Source organism: Chrysochloris asiatica, unplaced genomic scaffold (genome assembly GCF_000296735.1).
Source record: "Chrysochloris asiatica unplaced genomic scaffold, ChrAsi1.0 scaffold00013, whole genome shotgun sequence".
In the NCBI taxonomy this organism is placed as follows: domain Eukaryota; kingdom Metazoa; phylum Chordata; class Mammalia; order Afrosoricida; family Chrysochloridae; genus Chrysochloris; species Chrysochloris asiatica.
In genome coordinates this window covers 22,531,523-22,553,389 of record NW_006408531.1, presented here as the reverse complement: position 1 = coordinate 22,553,389, position 21,867 = coordinate 22,531,523, and the positions used below count along the sequence as shown (strand labels likewise).

Here is a 21,867-nt window from a genome sequence, read left to right as displayed (position 1 = left end):
AGAAGCCCTATGTAAGGTTGCTGTGAGTTGGAACTGACTCAATAGTACACAAACCCCACCCTTCCTTGAAGAATTCTGTATTCTTCTATTTATACCACTTCAAAAAGGCAGTTTGGGCATCTCTGAGGTACTCAAAGTCTGAAAGGGCAATATTACAGCTGTAGACTGGATGGGGTAATGTTTTCCAATGAAATTCTTGTAGGACAGCACTTGCTGCCCTTGAAAAATGAGCCGGCACACTGTTGTAATAAAAAAATTCCTCAGAAAAACTTTCCTGGCTTTTTTTTTTATCACCAATGTAGTTTTCTCTTTTCTTAGTAATTCTTTGTAATAAGCCTCCATGATCATACTGTGTGTTTCAAAAAAAAATTATCAATATTCCCCCGTTGAGATCCCAAAAAGTAATCACCATTACCTTCTGAGCTGACCTTGAATTTCACCAGCCCAGTGGTTGGTGGTGTTTATATACCATGGAATTGGTTCCGACTCATAGAGACCCTGTACAGTTTCCAAGGCTATAAATCTTTATGAGAGCAGAAAGCCTCATCTTCCTCCCGCAGAACAGCTGGTAGTTTCGAACTACTGACCTTGCTGTTCACAGCCCAATTCGTAACCACTATGCTACCAGTCTAGTAGATACCCTCAAAATGCAGTGTTTATTGGGAACTTTTTCTTTTTTTCTTTTTGTGAAGACACCCTAATGAGACTACAACAAGTGCATTAGTGAGAAAACTTGTCTGCAGCCGTTCACTAATTTCAGAGACATGTTTAAATAAGTTTTGTTTAGAATAAAACCATACGTGTAAGAATCAACTGTACTAAAGGAAGAAGTTCAAGCTGGACTGCAAGCATTGGTTAAAAACAAGTATCCAGGAATTGATGGAAGACAAATTGAAATCTTCCAACAAGCTGATGCGACACTGGAGGCACTCACTTGTCTATGCCAAGAAATTTGGAAGACAGCTGCCTGGCCAACTGATTGGAAGAGACCCATATGTGAGTCAACTCCAAAAAAAAAAAAAAAAAAGGTGATCCAATGGAATGTGGATATCAAAGAATAATATCATTAAAATCACATGCAAGAAAAATTTTGCTAGCGATCATTCAAAACCAGTTACAGTAGTACATCAACAGGGAGCTGCCAGAAATTCAAGCTGGATTCAGAAGAGGATGTGAAACAAAGGATATCATTGCTGATGTCAGATGGATCGTGACTGAAAGTAGAGAATACAAGAATGATGTTTACTTCTACTTTTTTGACTATACAAAGGAATTCAACTGTATGGATCATAACAAACTATGGATAGCATTATTAGAGGACCATGAGTATTATAGGATTCTTAAGTGTGCTCATGAGGAACCTGTACATAAGCTGAGAGGCAGTTGTCTGAACAGTAAAAAGAAATACCGAATGGTTTAAATCGTGAAGTGTATGCACCAGGGTTGAATTCTTTCACAATATTTGTTCAATCAATATGCAGAGCAAATAATTGAAGAAGTTGAATTATATGAAGAAGAATGTGACATCAGGATTGGAAGAAGACTCGTCCATTGACAACCTGCAATATGTAGATGACACAACCTTGCTTGCTGAAAGCAAAGAGGACTTAAAATACTTACTGATCAAGATCAGAGACCAAAACCTTCAGTGTGGATTGTAGCATAATGTAAAGAAAATAAAAATCCGCAACCTGGTGCGGCACTGTTGTTAAGTACTAGACCACAAGGTCAGTTTGAACTGCAAGGTCAGTGGTTCAAACTTACCAACTGCTCCTCAGAAACCCTATACAGGGTTGCTATGAGTAACAACCACAACAACACTGGACCAGTAAATAACATCAAGATAAATAGAGAAAAGATTGAAGTTGTCAAAGACTTCATTTTACTTGGGTCCACGATCAGCACTCATGGAAGCAGCAGTCAAAAATCAAACAATGAATTTGTCAAATCTACTGCAAAAGACCTCTCTAAAGTGTTAAAGAGAAAGATGTCTTTGAGGACTAAACCTGTGAACTTATCAAGTCATAATATTTTCAAAAGCCACATGTGCAAAAGTTGGACAATGAATAAGAAAGGCCATAGAAGAATCGATGCATTTGAAATATGGTGGTGGTGAAAATACTGAAAGAACCATGGACTTCCAGAAGAAACAACAAATCTGTCTTGGAAGAAGTGCAACCATAAGAATCTTAGAAGCCAGGATGGTGAGACTTTGTCTCTTGTGTATTGGACATGTTGTCAGGAGGAATCAGTCCCTGAAGAAGGACATCATGTTTGGTACAGTGGATGGTCAACAAAAAGAGGAAGACCCCTGTCTTAGTTATCTAGTGCTCCTATAACAGAAATACAAGTGGATGACTTTAACAACCAGAAATTGATTCTCTCACAGTTTAGGAGACTAGACGTCCAAATTCCGAATGTCAGCTCTAGAGGAAGGTTTTCTCTTTGTTGGCTCTGGGTATGTGCCCTTGACTCCTTTCACCATCTACAGGTCCAGTATTCCTTGGAGAACGCCACACCTCTTGGCCTCAATCTTCCCTCCATCTAGGAGCATCACAGCGCAGGGACTCCAGGTCCAAAAGACGCACGCCACTCCTGGCTTATAATTCTTGGTGAGAGGGTCCCTCTTTCTCTGCTCAAGTCTCTCACCTTCTATCTCTTATAAGATAAAAAGTGTTGCATGCAATGCCCTGGGAACTCTACTGTAGATTGGATCTGGGTGGTAGTTGGATTAAGAGTGAACTATCTCACCCTTAATCTTTTTAGTAGTTTATCACATCAAATCACATTATGGGCATGACTACATCTCAACTGCCTAACCATTGAGACTCCTGATCCAGTTGAGTTGACACAAAATTTTAAGTATCACAATCCCCAACATGATGGATCGTCACGGTGGTAGCAGCAATGGGTTAGACCTAACAACAGTTTGGGGTTGGTGCAGGACTGGGCACAGTTTTGTTCTGCTGTACATAGGGTCACGGTGAGCCAGAACTGACTCCAAAGCACCTAGCAAAAGGCATGGATACTATTTGATTTAACCTCATACATTCTTCTAATTTCAAAAGTGAGTATTTTCCCCTCCACACTGTAAAGAACCAGATAAAGATACTGCTGTTGCGGTGCAAACTGCACATTCTCTATGGAATGCCCCCTGAAATCATAGTAAATTAACTAGGCAGATTGCCAGAATTTCAAACATCTTAATGCTACACAAGGCCTTTTGAAAGTGTTGAGGAGCAAAGATGTCAGCTTGAAGACTAAGGTGTGCCTGACCCAAACCATGATGTTTTCAATAACCTCATATAGATGCGAAAGCTGGACAGTGAATAAGGAAGACGGTAGAAGAATCAATGCCTTTGAGTTATGGTGTTAGAGGACAATATTGGAAGTGCTATGAGCTGCCAAAAGAACCAATAGATCGGTTTTGGAAGAAGTGCAGCCAGAGTACTCCTTGGAAGCCAAGATGGCCAAATTTTGTCTCTCATACTTCGGACATATTGTCAGAAGGGACCAGTTACTGGAGAAGGATATCATGTTTGGCAAGGTGGAGGGTCAGAGAAAAAGAGGAAGACTCCCAACGAGATGGATTGGCCAAGTGGAAGCATCAATGGCCTCAAGTGTGGCAACAATAGTGAGGTTGGCCCAGGATCAAGCAGTGTTTCGTTCTGCTGTGCATAAGGTTGCTATGAGTTGACACCAACTCGATGGCACCTAACAACAACAACAGCAATCCTTTCATAGTTGTGATGTCTATTTAGCATAATCCCAAACAATTAATTAGCATAATCACCCAAAACTAATCTGGATTCGGATAAAATTCTGAAGCTTTGAAGAATATTTTAATAAATGCTAATATTTAATCTCCTAGAAGTGTTCACGGATACTTTTCTTAAGGTTAAAAAAAGTTTAATATTAGCAATAATAGCCAATCAAATTTAAATTTAAAAGAGAAATACCCCCTTGTAATAATAGAATAAAGTATGAAATACTTAGGTATAAACCTGAAAAAAGATGTTCAAGAATAGTTGAGCAAAATTTGAGTAGTTTTGCTGAGAGAAGTTCAAGAATACATCCATTGAGGCGGGCAGGCGGTAGCCTCAAGTTTCCGCAGACACGGCTCCCAATTTTCCATCGGAGGAGCCGGCCTGAGAATATTTTAAAGGCCTCCAGGTTGTGCTGCTAGGGCTGCCCGGCGCTGGGAAGGGTACCCAGGAACCCAAATTGGCTGAAAACTTCTGTGTTTGCTGTTATCTACTGAGGACATGCTGAAGGCCATGGTGGCTTCTGGTTCAGAGTTGGGGAAAAGCTGAAGGCAACAATAGGTACTGGGAAACTGGTGAGTGATAAAATAATGGTGAAACTCATTGAAAAGAATTTGGAGACCCCATCATGCAAGAACGGTTTTCTTTTAGATGGCTTCCCTCGGACTGTGACGCAGGCAGAAATGCTCCACGACCTCATGGTGAAGACGAAAGAGAAGTTTGATTCTCTGATTGAATTCAGTATCCCAGACTCTCTGCTCATCCGGAGAATCACAGGAAGGCTGATTCACTCCATGAGTGGCCGTTCAACACCCAAAAGGAGCCCAGGAAAGATGACATCAGTGGAAAGTCCCTGGTCCACGGATCAGATGATAACGAGAAGGCCCTGAAAATCCGCCTGGAAGCCTACCATACTCAGACCACCCCACTGGTGGACTACTCCCAGAAACACGGCATCCATTGTACCATCAATGCGCCCCAGAACCCTGACATAGTGTTTGCAAGCATCCTAGCAGCCTTCTCCAAAGTCACATCCTAGGACCAGAAGACCAGGAGAGACTGCACCGTTGTTCATCATCCCGAGGCGTGATCACTGCTCTTAGGTGCTGGGCAGAGGGGAGGGGTGGTCAGGGGGCTCGAGAGGAGTACTGGGGAGAGCAGCAGTGTTACTATAGTGAGGTGGGCTTTTTCCCCACAGAGATGAGAATTTTTTAAAGCATAAATAAAGGAGAAAATTAATTTTTAATAAAAAAAAAAAAAAAAAAACACTGTGACTGGATGGTGTGAAACAGGGAACTCCAGTATTATAATTTCTATGGAATCAGGTTTTGATTTACTCTGTACTGGTGATGACATTTTTTTAAGCTGGTGCCCTAAGACCTCAGCTTTTATCTCAGAACCTCATGAGTTCCCAGTCCAAGAATGCAGGAACATGAACTATTGTACTGTATTCTCTATAACTTGGAACAGGAAGACTTTGACTACTAAATCTAATTTCCTACAGCATGAAATCATTCATCTCCACATTTGAAAGAGATACGTGATGTACTCATGGGATAGTGGGTCAGTGAATCCAGTTTACTGGAGTCATGGGGAGGGGTGGGCAGGCTGGTCTCACTCTCTTCCCCTGCCTTTCCTGAGTTATCAGTCTGCCTGCACTCATGGATCAGCTCCCAGCATCCAGTGGGCAAACACTGCAATCCTACCCTTCCCTTCTTCCATCCACAGTGGAACGCTTTTTAATAAATAAGTAAGTATCCTAAGCAATATCACCCAAAGATTATCCTTTCCATCCTCAAATCCTGTATCTGGGATCACTCGATAGCACTGTGATGTACTATTTTCAATGAGGTTCCTTAAGTGACCAATTGCTGCCTTCTTTGTTCTCTAAGTCAATAAACTATGTTAAAAGTTTAAAAATAAATAAATAAATAAAATGAAAAGATTTACTGTGTTCATGGGTCAAAAGACTCAAAATACCAATTCTTCACATATTGATCAATAGATTTACGTCATTTCAAAATCCCAGCAGGTCTTTTGATAGAAATTGAAAATCTCTGTAGAATAGAAAATTATCTATAAAAACAAAAACTACTTTGAGGGAAAAAAGAACAAAGTTGTAGGAGTAACACTATCTGACTTCAAAACCTATTTTAAAGTAATCAAATCAGAGTGGTATTGATGTAAAAAATTAACAACTAGATCAATGGAGCAGAGCAGAGAGCAAAAAATAGACCCCAAAACAATCAGATTTTTTGCAAAAGTGCAAATGTAATTCAGTGGAACAAGGACAGGCTTTCAACAAAAAGTGCTGCAGCAATCAGACCAGTCACGTACACAGATTAACTCACTGTAGATCATAGACCTAAACGAAAAGCCTAAAACTCAAACTCTAGAGGAAAACACCGGAGAAAATCTTTGTGACCTTGGATCAGGCGAAAAATTTTTGAGACATGACATGAAAAACATAATTCATAAAAGAACAAATTGATAAATTCAACTTCATAAAATTTTAGAACTTTCTTCATAAAAACATTGTAAAGTGAGTGAAAAGACAGACTGGGAGAGAAATCTTTGCAATTCATGTAACTGAAAAAGGACATGAATCCAGAATGCACAAAAAACTCTCGAATCTCAATAAGAAAACAACCAACCCAATTCTCTTTTTAAATGGGCAAAAGAGTTGGTCAGATACTTCACCAAATGGCCAGTAATCATACAAAAAGTTCTCAATATAATTAGGTAAGTGCCTATTTAAATCATAATGAGACATACCACTACACACAAATGTGAATGTCTAAAATTTAAAAGACAATCCATGTCTTAGGCCGGTTTTTTTAGAGAAGCAAAACCAGTGAAATATATATATAAAGAAAAGTTTATTATCAAGGGAATGGCTCACAATTGCTCAGTCCCAGGTCCCCAGTGGAAGAGAGAGGGTCTTTCTTGTCTGTTCATTATATTGGGAGCAAGCCACACCCCAAAGAAGAAGCCCTTTAATTGATAGACTACTTATAGCCACTCATCCTAGAGTTAACTATTCTTGTGATAGGTTTCATCACCATGGGAATAAGCATATCTTAATTTCCAACCCATGGGAATCCTGGTCTAGTCAAGTTACAGTCCATATCAAGCATTGGTGACTATGGGAAGAAAATGGAACTCTCATTCATGGCTGGAGTGGGGGAGGAGGGATTTAAAAGAGTGCAACCACTTTGGAAACATTCCTTAAAAACGTTGAATATAAGGGGGCTTCAAAAAGATCGTGGGAAAATGGAATTTAAATAATAGATTCTTTTTTCATGGACTTTTTGAAGCTCTCTCTTATATACCTGCATATGATCTGACCATTTGCTCCTAGGTATTTAGCCAAGAGAAATGAAAGCTTATGTCCACACGAAGACATGCACAGGAATGTTCATAGTTGCTTTAAAATAGCTTGAAATGGAAAATAACACAAATGTCCATCACTAGGTGAACGGGTAAACAGATTTTGATATATCCATACAATTAAATGCTACTCAGAAATAGAAAGAAATGGACTAACGAGTAACAAGATAGATGTATTTCAAAATAGTTATGTCTAGTGAAAGAAGTCACACCAAAAAGAGACACAGAGTATGATTCCAGTTATATAAAATTCTAGAAAATGTAAACTAGTGTGTAACCAGTAACAAGATACCATCGAGTTGGCGCTGACTCACAGAGAACTAACTCATGTATGTCAGAATAAAACTAGAACTGAACATAAATTGAACATGTACATAACGACTTCTGTGGTTGAGTTTTGGGCAGCAAATTACCAGGTCTTTCTTCCAAGACTCCTCTGGGTGGACTCAAACTTTCAACCTTTCAATTAACAGCCAAGCACATCCATTGTTTACACCATGCAGAGACTCCAAACTAATGTTGAGTCATAGATAATTGATCAGCCGTTACCAGTAGATTGGAGGAGGAAAAGGAGAGATTGGAAAGGGGTACACAACACTTCTGGGGAGATAGGTTCATCAAATGATCATGGTGATAATTCCAAGCACATGTGCATAAGTAAAAACTTATCAAGTTATACACTTTCAGTATGGGCAGTTTATTATATGTCAATGATTGTTGTTGTTAAGTGCTAACAATTCAGTTCTGACTCAAAGTGAGCCTGTATAGGGTTTCTAAGGCTTTAAATCTTTGAGGGAGCAGAAGGTTTCCTCTTTCTTACACAGAGCAACTAGCAGGCTAAAACTGTGGACCTCGTGGTTTGTAGTCCAGTGCTTATGATGTGGAGCCACTGCACTCCCTATGTCAACAATAATAGTAATAATAACCTGGTGACACTGTGGGATAAGCACTGTGCTACTAACAACAAGGTCAGTGAGTCAAACCCACCAGCTGCTCTGCAGAAGAAAGATGAGGCAGTCTACCCCCATAAAGATTTCGTCTTGGAAGCCCTAAGGAGCAGTTCTATTCAGTCCTACAGGGTCACAGCTATATGTCGGAATCAACTTGATGGCAGTGGCTTTGGGTTTCTTGGTTTTATCATCCAAAACAGCTATTTTAAAATAATAAAAGAAAACCCTGTAGTCCCCTCAAAGACTATGCTCTCTTCAAGCTCTCTCTGTGACCACCTCAGATGCTGTAAATGAAACCACTTACCACCCTCTCCTTCTGGAAACCATTTGCCACCATCTCTCTACCATTATTTCCTCCAGTCAGTCCTTCAGAGCCTCTCTTGTCGGTTTTCTCCTCTGGTCATTGACCTTCCTCCCATGTCTTACATGCCAACATTCTTTAGGTCTCTTTCATTCTCATGCACACACCCCTTGATTACACCATCTTTACACGAGTTCTCAAATCTACGTTGTAAGCATTGGCCTCTCTCCTGAGCTCCATATTTCTCATCAGGTTCCAAACCATTGAACATTTCTACATCTTGTCCCATCTAAACCTGCTGTCCAGCTGTGTTCTAGTCTCACTGTGTGGCACTACCATCCATGCCCTCAGTCACCCAAGCCGGACATAGCATAGCGCATGAGCTCATGGGCTCTGGATTTGAGTTCTAGTTTTGTTACTTACTAGATACATGTCTTGGGTAAATTATCTAACCTCTCTGTGCCTTGTTTCTGCATCTGCGTAATGAATTTCTTTCCTTTTGATGAGGTTGCTGTGAGGGCTAAATAAGATACTAAACAAAGTCTACATAGCATAAAGTAAGTGCTCAGTGATCATCAATATCACTGGGTGATGTCTACTTCTTTCCATCTAATTATAGACCAGGAGTCCAGGTGTGGTGCTGCAGGATAATGCGCTGGACTGCAAAGTCAGTTTGAGCCACAAGGTCGACAGTCAAACCCACCAGCCACTCCTCAGAAACTCTATACAGGGTTGCTATGAGTCCGAACTGACTCGATGGTACTTAACAACAACAATTACATACCAAGAACTGTTCATTTCCTTTCTGCATCTTCTGAAGGAGCACCAGAGAGCCATCTCCATCGAAGGGACACAAGAGCTTAGCAATGGTACCATTCCTGGGATTTGTGAAATGGAAAAAGAGAAATAAAGTATAACCACTGCAGACTTCATCTTGAGTGTTCCACAAGGTTCTTTGTGAATTTGAGATGTCTCTCTTCTGAGAGTCTAGCTGTTGACTGTCCCCTTCTTTCCCTTCCTTCTGCTGTTTCCTGGCACAGACTTATTATATCTTTTTTCTTTCTTTCTTTTCAAGCTTTTATTGTGAATTGAGTGAACCATCAGTTTTACATTCAGCAAATCATTGCAATGATTACAACCCCCCCATTCACTCTCAGCCAACAGTATTTACCTCTATTACCTTTTTTTTTGATGTACACATATACCACATTGAAAATATATATTCATTTAAACATCCAAAGGACACATTTTGCAAGCCAGCCTCCTGCCCACAGGCACACTGCCTTTCTGAGTCCATGGGCCTTTAGTCCTCTGCTTCTCTGTCTGTCTATCCATCACCTTTGCCACCATCTCTATTGTCGCCACTTTTCTGGTTAGGACCCCTCACTCCTCTTATGTTCTTCCCTCTAGATGGTCCTAGGGTACTCTGTTCCTGAAATGACAAAATTAGCTACCCCCCCCCCCTTTTAGTTACAACTCTTCTACATTTACAGTTTTGACAATCACCATTAGACCTGATAACAATTACAATTAAATCATAAAATTGTATTCCTCTCATCACCAGACACATATGGACAAGAGGGAAGCTATTCAGTGGGGTTTCTGTCTTACTTCACTCTTTCTGATACTGAGCCCCCTCATGAAAGCTTGTAAGTCAGCTACTTCGTGCCTTTATAACCCCGACTCATTATATCTCAATACCAAGCGTAGCTTACACTCTACTGTTTTTCTCTTCAGTCAATTCTTTAAAGTGCTGCTGAATTACTTTGCAAAATGCAGGTCAGACTTCCATGATCAAAGTCTGAAATAGCACAATTTTAGCAGGGACTAAAAATAAGAGTCTGGAAACTCTGACACCAGCCCATTCTTTCAGCAGCAACTCTTAGGACACTGTGGCCTAGGTACCATATCATTCAGCTACCCTCAGCTACCATCCAGCAAAATCCCTCCCCTGTCCTAATTTCCTGCCTTTTTTTAAGGAGGGCATTTCTAGCTACTCCTTTAAAAGGCTCAGCTCAACTGTTATCTTTTTAATGAACACAACCCAACTCCCTAATTGGTATTAATCAGTCTCTCTTCAGTGCTTCTCTTACACCTTATTTATACTTCAATTTGGACGCTTGCAATATTATCCTTTATATATTTGCCCATTCCTCCTGCAGGGACTATATCTTGCTTTCCTTTGTCTAAACATTCAAAGAAGGCTTGCTGAATCGAATGAAATGAGATGAACAAACATGGCAAACAGTCTGCCTAACAGCTGCCTAACATCTCACTGGTAATGTTGCAACCTACTCATGAAGGTTCTTTGGAGATTGACACTTTTTACAAATTAACAGCCTGTTCAAGCTGAAAGAGCACCAGACAGCCATCTCCATAGAAGGGACACAATCGCTTAGCAGCAGTACCACTTCTGGGTTTGTGAAGTGGGAGAAAATAAGCCAATAAAGTACAACCACTGTGGACTTCATCCTGGATATTCCACATGGTTCTTTGTGTAATTGAGATGTCTCTCTTCTGAGAGTGTAGCTGTTTACTGTTCACTGCCCAGGAATACCACTCTATTCTGGTGTATTCCAGAGACCTGCAACAGGATTATTATTTTCTAAATTAAGGTACAGACTTTCCAGCTAGGACCAAGACTCTGCATGAGCACATATAATCCATGATGGAATAATTCAGGACACACTGATGGCAGTTTGTCCTTAATGGACTCCACTAGCCATCAAGGCACCTGCCCCAGTAGGGTGGGGAGACAGGTCTAGGACATGAAAAGAGAAATGAACTGGAAAGTTAGCTGCCCATTGCCAGCAAAATTTCCCAATTCTCCCAGGGACCCTTTCAACATAAAAATGACCCTTTCAGCCAACTTTAGTTTATTGTTGTTGCTAAGTGCCATCAAGTCAGTTCTGACTCATAGTGACCCTATATAGGGTTTCTGAGGAGCCGTTGGTGACTTTGAACCTCAGATTTTGCGATCTAGTGTTTATCATACAGTGCTACACCAGGACTCCAACTTTAGATTAGTGGACCAATATCTTTGAAAGGTTTTCACTAAAGCATGCAACAGTAAACCTGAATAATCGTCAATACTGTATGTATTGTCATTCCTGTCCCCAGCAACTTTAGAGGGACCACACAACTGTCATTACTAGCATTCAGCAAGTACCATCTACTGCTCAGGAAGGGCCAGAGGAAGAGTTAGCAGAGTACAGTGGACACAGCCGGCACTGATCCAGCAAGCTGACTGATGCATCAAGGAGAGAAGAAAAGGGGATGTGCTGCCTCCATTCCTACAACGTCACTTGTGGTCATTAGTGGTTCCATTGTCCATTCTCAGAAGGCAGGGGTTATGGCCTACACTTTTCTGTGTATCCCATTACCATAAGAGGTTGAGCTTTACAACCATAAACAGAAATGCAGTCTTGATGTATACTGCAACATGGATGAATCTTGAAAATATTATGTGAAGTGAAATAAGCCAGTCACAAAAGGACAAATATTAAATGATTCTATGGTGGAAACCACATGGTAGAATTCTGCAAAATCAATGATTTGCTCATTACAAATACCTTCTTTAGACAGCATAAGAGACAATTATTCACATGGACCTCACCAAATGGAACACACAGAAATCAAACTGACTATATCTGCAGAAAGAGACCATGGAAAAGCTCCATATCATCAGTGGAAACAAGGCCAGGGGCAGATTGTGGAACATACCATCAATTGCCCATATGCAAATTCAAACTGAAGCTGAAGAAAATGAAAACAAGTTCACAAGAGCCAAAATATGACCTTGAATATATCCCACCTAAATTTAGAGATCATCTGAAGAACATATTTGATACATTAAATACTAAAGACCAAAGACCAGAATGACATGGGATGACATGTGGGATGACATGTGGGATGACATCAGGAACATCATACATTAAGAAAGCAAAAAGTCATTAAGAAGACAAGAAAGAAAGAAAAGATCAAAATGGATGTCAGAAGGGACACTGAAACTAGCTCTCCAGCATAGAGATGCTAAAGCAAATAGAAGAAATGAGTAGGTACAAGAACCGAACAGAAAATTTCAAAGGACAGCTCGAGAAGAGAAAGTCAAATATTACAATATGCAAAGATCTGGAATCAGAAAACCAAAAGGGAAAAACATGGTCAGCATTTCTCAAGCTGGGGGAACTGAAGAAAAAATTTAAGCCTCGATTTTCATTATTGAAGGATTCTCTGCATAAATTATTGAATGATGCAGACAGCAGCAAAAGAAGATGGAAGGAATACAGAGTCACTGTAACAAAAGGAAATGGTTGATGTTCAGCTGTTTCAAGAGGTAGCATATGATCAAGAGCCCATGATACTGAAGGAAGAAGTCCAAGGTTCATTAAAGGAACTGGCAAAGAACAAGGCACCAGGAATTGATGGAATAAAAATTGAAATATTTCAAGAAAGTGCGGGCACTGGAGGTACTCACTCATCTATGCCAAGAAATTTGGAAGACAACTATCTTGCTGACTGATTGGAAGAGATTCGTATTTATGCCTATTTCAAAGAGAGGTAACCCAATGGAATGTGGAAATCATCAGACAATTTTTTTGATATCCCACGCAAGTAAAGTTTTACTAAAGGTAATCCAGAAACAGCTGCAAGCATACATCGACAAAGAACTTCCAGAGGTTCAAGCAGAATTCAGAAAAGGACATGGAACGAGGGATATCATTGCTGATGTCTGATGGATCTTGGCTGAAAGCAGAGAATATCAGAAAGATGTTTACCTGTGTTTTATTGACTTGCAAAGGCTTTCGATTGTGTGGATCATGACAAGCTATGGACGACATTGAGAAGTATGAGTATTCCGGAATGCTTAATTGTGCTCATGAGGCATCTGTACATGGACCAGAGGTAGTTGTTCAAACAGAACATGGGAATACTGAATGGTTTATAATTAAGAAAGGTGTGCAACAGGGTTGTATTCTTTCAACATAATTATTCAACCTGTTTGCTGAGCAAATAATGTGAGAAGCTGGGTTCTATGAAGAAAAACGTGGCATCAGGATTGGAGGAAGACTCATTAACAACCAGCTATATGCAGATGATACAACCCTTGCTTGCTGAAAGTGAAGAGGACTTAAAATATTTACTGATGAAGATCAAAGAGCACAGCCTTTGGTATGCCGTCTCAATGTAAAGAAAACAAAAATCCTCACCACTGGACAAATAAACAACATTCTTATCAACAGAGAAAAGATTGAAGTTGTCAAGGACTTCATTCTTCTTGAATCAACTATAAACACTCATGGAGACAGCAGTCAAGAAATCAGAGAACATATTGCATTAGGCAAATCTGCTGCACAAGACTTTTTTCTAAGTGTTAAGAGCAAAGATGTCAGCTTGAGGACTAAGGTGTGCCTGACCCAAGCCATGATATTTTCAATAACCTCATATGCATGTGAAAGCTGGACAGTAAATAAGGAAGACCATAGATGAACTCTGGTAGCGTAGTGGTTACGAATTGGGCTGCGAACCGCAAGGTCAGCAGTTCAAAACTACCAGCTGCTCCACGGGAGAAAGATGAGGCATTCTGCTCCCATAAAGATTAACAGCCTTGGAAACCCTGTGCAGGGTCACTATGAGTTGGAACCGACAACACGGCACATAACAACAACAACAACAATAGAAGAATTGATGCTTTTGACTTATGGTGTTGGAGGTGAATATTGAAAGTGCCATGGGCTGCTAAAAGAACCAACAGATCTGTGTTGGAAGAAGAGCAGCCAGAGTGCTTCTTGGAGGCCAGGATGGCCAAACTTCGTCTCTCATACTTTGGACATATCGTCATGAGGGACCAGTCGCTGGAGAAGGATATCATGTTTGGTAAGGTGGAGGGTCAGAGCAAAAGAGGAAGACCCCAGCGAGATGGATTGGCAAAGTGGCAGCATGAATTGGTTCAAGCGTGGCAACAATTGTGAGGTTAGCCCAGGATCTGGCAGTGTTTCATTCTGTTGTGCACAGGGTCACTATAAGTCAGTATTGACTCAATGGCACCTAACAACAACAACATGTATGAAATAGGCCAATATGTACAGTCCAAAATTTTTAGTGGTTACCAAGGCTGGGGGTGGGGGTTGGAGAGCAGGAATCATCACTTGGAAGCATTGAGTGTCTTTGTTGTTGTTGTTGTTAGGTGCCATAGAGTTGGTACTGATTCACAGAGACCCTGTGCACAACAGAATGAAACACTGCCCGGTCTTGTGCCAACCTCACAATCATGGCTGCTGTCACTGTGCAAATCCATCTCACTGGGGGTCTTACTCTTTTTCTTCGACACTCCACCCTACCAAACATGACATCCTTCTCTAGAGACTGTTCCCTCTGATAATATTTCCAAAATACAAATGATGAAGTCTGAGCATCCTGGCTTCCAAGGAGCACTCTGGCTGTACTTCTTTGGATACAGATCTATTTGTTCTTTTGGCAGCTCATGGTACTTTCCATATTCTCCTCCAACACCACAACTCAAATGCACCAATTCTTCTACGGTCTTCCTTATTCACTGTCCAGCTTTCGCATTCATGCAAGGTTATTAAAAAATATCATGGCTTGGGTCAGGCGTACCTTAGTCCTCAAGCTGACATCTTTGCTCTTCAACACTTTAAAAAAGTCTTGTGCAGCAGATTTGTCTAATGCAATACATCGTTTGATTTTGTGACTGCTGCTTCCATGAGTGTTGATGGTTGATCCGAGCAAAATGAATTATTTGACAATTGAGTTTCTAGTTTCTGTTAAAAGTGGTGGAATTATTTGGAAACAGAGAATGGTGATAATTTGTTTGTTCTTCTGGCAGTCCATGGTACTTTTAGATTATTCCTCCACACCATAACTCAAATGCTTCAATTCTTCTATGGTCTTCCTTATTCATTGTCAAACTTGCACATGCATATAAGGCTACTGAAAATATCATAGGTCAGGTGCACTTTAGTCGTCAAGCTGACGTCTTGCTCTTGGACACCATTAATCCATGGTGGAATAATTTGGGACACTCTGATGGCAGCTTGTCTTTGATGGACTCCTGCAGCCCACTCATCAAGGCACCTGTGCCAGTAGGATGGGGAGACAGGGTTAGAACATGAAAAAAAAAAAAAAAAAGGTATAGGAAGGTGGCTGCCATTTGCCAGCAATTAGGGTATAACATACCAGAAAAAAATTTGCATGTGGAAAAATAACTTGTTTCTCTTTCACTGATATTATTTGTATCAACTAAATATGACACAAAAATAAAAAATTTCCCCTATATACAGTTAAGACACATAACCATGGTGGTAATGATGGTGTGCTGTGGAGTCAGTTGTGACTCATAATGACCCCGCATAGGGTTTCCGAGGCTGCAAATCTTTGTGGGGAGCAGAAAGCCTCACCTTTCTCCTATGGAACTGCTGGTAGTTTCGAACTGTTGACTGTGAGATTAGCAGCCAGATTCATAACCACTATGCTACCAGAGCTCCTTATCTAATCATGGCCAATAAGATAATTTCAACTTTGAAATTTATAAAATGTGGTGAAACTTTTCCTATGTTTGGAAGAATATACAAGTATATAACAATGGGGTTTGCTTGAAGCCAGATTATTTTTCACTACAGATACACTGAATACAGAGAAATCTAGACCCTCTGGTTTCATCCCAACCCCCACTGGATAAATACTCATATCTGGAATGGCCTAGAAGGTTTCTGTCTCCACACTTTGTAGCTAAGTTACAGAGTAACCTGCCACCAATACTCTCAGAATTCATGGGGCTGTTTAAACAGAGCAAAGTCCATAAAAAGTTACACCAAGAGATGTGCTGAACAAAGGCCAAAGCCCTAGGAGAAAACAAGTGCAGACTCAGAGCAAAGCTGGCCCATCTGGAGTGTGATCCAGTCCCCCTGGCAATGAGCCCTGTCCTGTCAGCATTTATGAGCGAGTTCCCCGGCTGGCTCCTGTTCTTGGGGGTCTTCCTGCCTGTGACTTTACTGCTGCTCCTTCTCATTGCTTACTTCAGGATCAAACTGATTGAGGGTAAGTGTGAAAGCCACACCAGGAAAGGGTTAGAAGTCAGGGCAACTTTTTTTGAGAAAAGCAATATGACTGTCAGTTTTTCTGTGAGAACCTGGAGAAACATATATTTTTGATTTGAAGATATTTTTTAAGACACCTTCTTTCATCATATCTTTATTGGTTACTATGGCAGAATTTGATCCTTTCAGCAGCGGAATATATGCTGGAATGGGGAGATCTGCTATAGGGACCCTTAACTTCTTAACTTGTCCACAGAAGTTCTCTGAAGGAAGTGTTTCAAATGCTGTGCTGTCATGCTGTTTGGCCAATGCCAAACACTCACAGATGTTCAATGACTTGGCATAAATGTTCCAGGAGAGTGTAGTCTTAAGATATAAAAGAAAATTCTAGAAAGCTTAAGGTAACTTAGACATGATATTTGGGTCCTAGATTGAGACTGTTTACTCTGTTTTAAGTAAAATTACCGAAACTGGGCTATGCTGTCATAAACGGTGTGTTAATACTGTACCCAACAAACATTAGAGTAACATCACAGAGATTAACCACCATTTTATAAATACCAACAACAACCAGTAATAGTTCTTAATTTGTTGTTGTTGTTGTTATGTGCCAACTAGTCAGTTCTGACCCATAGTAATCCTGTATAGGGTTTCCGAGGAGTGGATGGTGAGCTTGAACTGCTGACCTTGTGGTTCAAGCCTACTTCTCAGTCCAGCACATTAACCCACAGCACCACACCAAGACTCTGTTGTTAAGTACTATCAACTTGATTCCAATTCATAGAAATACTGTATAGGGTTTCTGAGGCTTTAAATCTTCCCAGGAGCAGAAAGCCTCATCTTTCCCATTTCGAGTGTCTGGTGGACTCCAACCACAGACTTTGTGGTTTGTAGATGATGTTATATTAAAGTATCAAGGAACTCTGGTGGTGTAGTGAATTACAAGTTGGGCTGTTAACTGCTAGGTCAGCAGTTCAAATCTACCAGCCACTCCATGAGAGAAACATGAGGCTTTCTGCTCCCATAAAGATTTACTACCTTGGAAACCCTATACTAAGACTCAGGATCAAGTCCACACACACAACCACCACCACCACCATATTGAAGTCTGAGAAAAAAACAAAAAGCTAAAAGCTTCTCCTCGTCAAAAACTTGCCAAGTCCAAGCTATGCCTTCATGTATGTTACTGTAGAAACATATGCTGAGAATCTTCAATTACTAACGCTATACCATATAAGCTACAATCAAACAGCAGCACAATTGTTGTTGTTAAGTGCTGTCAAGTCAGTTCCAAATCATTGTGACCCTGCAGAGGGTTTCCAAGGAGCAGGTGGTAAGTTTGAACCACCAGCTTTATTGCTAGAAATCCAATGCTCATCCTACAGTGCTGCAGTACCATTAGGAATATTCATTTTGAAATAAGATTTAGAGCATAAAGAAATCCTAGAGGACATTAAGAATATTGTGGAATTGTACATTTTTACATCATATCGTGCCAAGATATTCCCCTAGCTTCCGTGTTCTATGAGTCTCCGTTTTAGAAAAACTCTCTAGTTGAATGGCCCAGCCATATCCTTCCTCGCTCTACAGGGTTCACGTGATAAATCCTCATCTTTATTAAGCCAGTTTATCCTCTACTGCTCCAAGACCAGTTTGCTGAAGGATGTCTGTCATCAGCCATTCATTACCACTGAGCCTTAGAGAGGAGCCTCTGAAAAGGACGAGAAAATAAGAAATTCCCAAGAACCTAACTACAACCGCTTCACAGTCTTCCAGATAGTTTAATGTCCATTCCCTGCGAACATTCCCGTGTAGAAGATCTTTCAAAGCTTTTACAATCGCCCTGTCGGTCACATGCATCCCAGGCTCCCATTGACACAGTGCACCCTGTGGAGCAGGAACAGCAAGAGAATGTCACTGCTGGGCACCAAGATTTCATCTCTGAATGCCTCTTTGGTTAGATAAGATTTTCAGTATTTCAAATTGTAATAAACATTAAATATCACACACAAGCCAGGAGAGCCTCGTGGATTTTAAGGGCTCTTGCTGGCCTCTCCTTATCAGTTAAGGTAAGTGAGATAATTCACCAGGAAACCTAGCATTTGAGATAGGGTTCTGCAAAGAAAACAATAAACCTTGCTTTAACAAGGTTTATTTTACTGACCCTCGATGATGAACATCTATAGTATGTAAATTTTATGGGGAAATGATACGTTCAAAACCTCCATGTTTTAGCAGCACAGGATCTAATCTAAGTGTCTGTGAGCGGCTCAGTCTCCCGTGGAGGGTCAATGTTATCTGGGCACAAGAGGCCTTATGGTAACTTTGAGGCTTGCTCCAAACTTACCACATAATTCTGGATCAAAATAGCATTCATTCATTCAGCACTTGAGGACCTACTATATAGCAGGAATTGTTTCAGATATTGAAATATATATACATACATATTTTTACTATTGAATTTCAGGACTAATAAATAGTCTGTTCTGAAAACCCACAAATGGATCTGAAAACATCATTAACAATGGGAGGAGAGACACTGCAAATCTATCCATTTCTGGCTCTCTTTATTCAGTGCCTAGTGACAGAATGCTCCTTAGAACAAAGGATGGTAAGACTAGGACTTGTGTAATTTGAAAATATCCTTAGGAATGATCAATGGCTAGAAAAGGACATTATGGTTGGCCGAGGGTCCGTGAAATGAGAGAAACCTTTACATGGGATGGACTGACAGAGCAACCACACACTGGGCTCCAGCAGATCAATGATGGTGACAATGGTGCAAAACCAGGCAACGTTGGGTTTAGTTATATGTAAAGGTCGCCCTGAATCAGGCAGACTGGATGGCAACTAACAGTACCAGCAAAGAGTTGTAAGAACCACGGCTCTTTCTTCTAAGTCTTGTCCCAAAGTCACAGCTGAGCACCGCCATCAGGGTCAAGACCCTCCCCAAGCCCTGGAATGAGCTTCCCTTTTCTCTCACTCTTCATGGCCACCTCCTATTTTTGCTGGCTCTAATTGAAGTGGGCCTGGAGCCTCCAGGCTGCATACAGGTAGGGAGTACAGGAGAGGTGAATGAGGAGAAGGAGGGAGCTGTGTATTAAGGCATAATAAAATGTATGCATTGGTCACTACATACTATAGGGATTCCATGCGAAGTTCATTATTGGAAAGGATACTAATGACAGTAAGCCTTCTATTACTGTGGTCTGCCAGTGACTCATCTAGAGGCTGACACGAGAGGACCACACAGCTGACTGAGGCAACTATGATCTCTATTGTCAGTCTTCATTGGGGGAGGGAAATGGTAGCTCTGGGCACTATCCCTTACCAGTTCCCAGCAAGCAGCTGTGTGTGTGTGTGGAATCTGCAAGGGGCGGGGGGCACGCAAGGTGGAGCTGTATTATATTATTCTCTCAAGAATACTCTATTCAAACCATTATTTGCTGATGTTTCTATCCTCTCCAAAATAGGAACCATGTATCTTTCTTGAAGTAATTCCTGATTACACTTTCCAGTGTTAGCAGACAATCATAGAGTATGCATGTTTTCATTGTGTGTGTGGATCTGGTCCCTATAACTCTAAATTCTCCTTTCTTCTGGAGGGGGAAAAGCAACCAACCAATCCCTTAGGACACGTAGCTTTTTAAAAACTGTCACTCTTTCTGTAACCGTTTTCCTAAGGCTAAGTAGCCTCTCTCCAGTTAGAGGCAAGCCCCCCAAATAAAATATCTTCAGTTTGTCTCTCTGTTTAGCAGCTCCCTCTTAAAAATGATAAACAGATGGTTACATGTCATGTCATTAATATTCAGACCAGGGTTATGGCAAGTGTAATCATTCCTATTTGTTCCTGAGAGATTAAGTGGTGCATTCACAGAAGCCCAGAGTTCTGCATTCTAAAACAGGGAATCAACTTGCTGCCTCATCCATCCTGGTCCATCAGACAAGAGATGCATTTGAAGGTGTGATGGAAAGCTTGTGGAGGTATTGCAATCATTCAGCATTAATCCCAGAACTTCAAGACTTCAGAGTTAATGGTGCATGTAAATTTAATTAGTATGTAGAGAACATCAATTTTCTCAGACAAAAGAAGAGAGAAAATTCTCTAACATCCTGTGTGTGAAAATGTGTGAACATTGCTTTGAGGAGCAGCTCTTTGGGTGATGGTGTGAGTCTTGAACTCTATTGCCAAACCCTCCATCATCAGTGGCTGTGGACATGTTAGATCTTGAGAAGGGACGTTTTATCATCTAATCTACTGAGTCCCTAGAATCCTGAACACCTAAAACACCTTCACAACATCATCACTCTGATTAAAACAAAATGGTTGTCTCTCTAATCAACATTGTCAAAACTAGTCTAGACAGATAGATAGATGACATATATATATACATACACACACAATGTGTCTTTTGAATGCCTAGGAGTCCTGGTACCATAGTAGATTATGAGTTGAGCTGCTAACTGCAAGGTTAGCAGTTTGAATCTACTAGCTGCTCCACAGGAGAAAGATGAGGCTTTCTGCTCCTGTAAAGATTTATGGCCATGGAAACCCTGTACAGGATCACTATGTATCAGAACTGACTCCATTACACACCACCACCACCACCACCACTACCATTGAATGCCTGGAATTTTTTTGTTTGGCGTTAGAGCCAAAATAAGGCCAAGTAACTGTCAGACTTTTGTTTCAGCAACTTACATTCTAAAACAGACAAAGTAAAGACAACAAACTGGATGGATGGGCATCTTTCAGTTCACTTTGTATTTAATGGTCAGCAATCCAAAAAAAAATTAATGGTTTGGAAAAAGCAGACTAATGTAAGAGTTGTTGTTAAATGCAGTCAAATGGGTTCTGATTCATATCAAGCCTGTAAAGGGTTTCTGAGGCTTCAAAGTCCAGTACTAATCCTACAGCACCATATCAGGAGTCCAAAATGTAAGGGTTAGCAGTGTGAAATTGTTAGGAGTTTAGACTTCAGAATCTAATGGAGTTCAAATCTGTAGAGCAGTAAACTGCTTCATTGGACACTTCTACCTGTAGTCTTTGTAACTCCCACCAAAATGTTGTGTGTCCTGATGAGTCTGTTTAAAGGAAGGTGGGAGAAGATGCTGATAGGATTATATGACTCAAGTGTGAGTAGTTGTTAACGGAGTTCAAGGTGAAAACTTTGACTCTAACATGAGTACAAAATAAGACATCTCAAAAGGGGGTGAGGGAATCACATAACCAACAAGGAAGAGCCGGGAGTAGAATGTGTGCTTTGGGCTCTGAGATCCCTGAGCATTGAAACTTCTCAACCCAGGGACAGAGAGCTGTGGTACCAGAGGAGCAGCAGCCAAGAGCCAGAGCTCGAAACAGAGTGGTGAGCTTCCCACCTGAATGACTTAAGGCAGCAGGCTTA

General features: G+C 40.7%; 1 protein-coding gene and 1 pseudogene across 1 annotated transcript; both read left to right on the top strand.

The window, feature by feature from the left end:
- Positions 1–2,879: 2,879 nt before the first annotated feature.
- LOC102841784 lies at positions 2,880–4,803 on the top strand (annotated as a pseudogene).
- A 393-nt stretch (positions 4,804–5,196) lies between these two features.
- On the top strand, positions 5,197–19,566 carry SMLR1 (small leucine-rich protein 1). Its single transcript, XM_006878254.1, is given in 4 exon segments — positions 5,197–5,206; positions 16,232–16,304; positions 16,306–16,463; positions 19,487–19,566. Coding segments are annotated over 4 exon segments (321 nt in total).
- Positions 19,567–21,867: the final 2,301 nt, after the last annotated feature.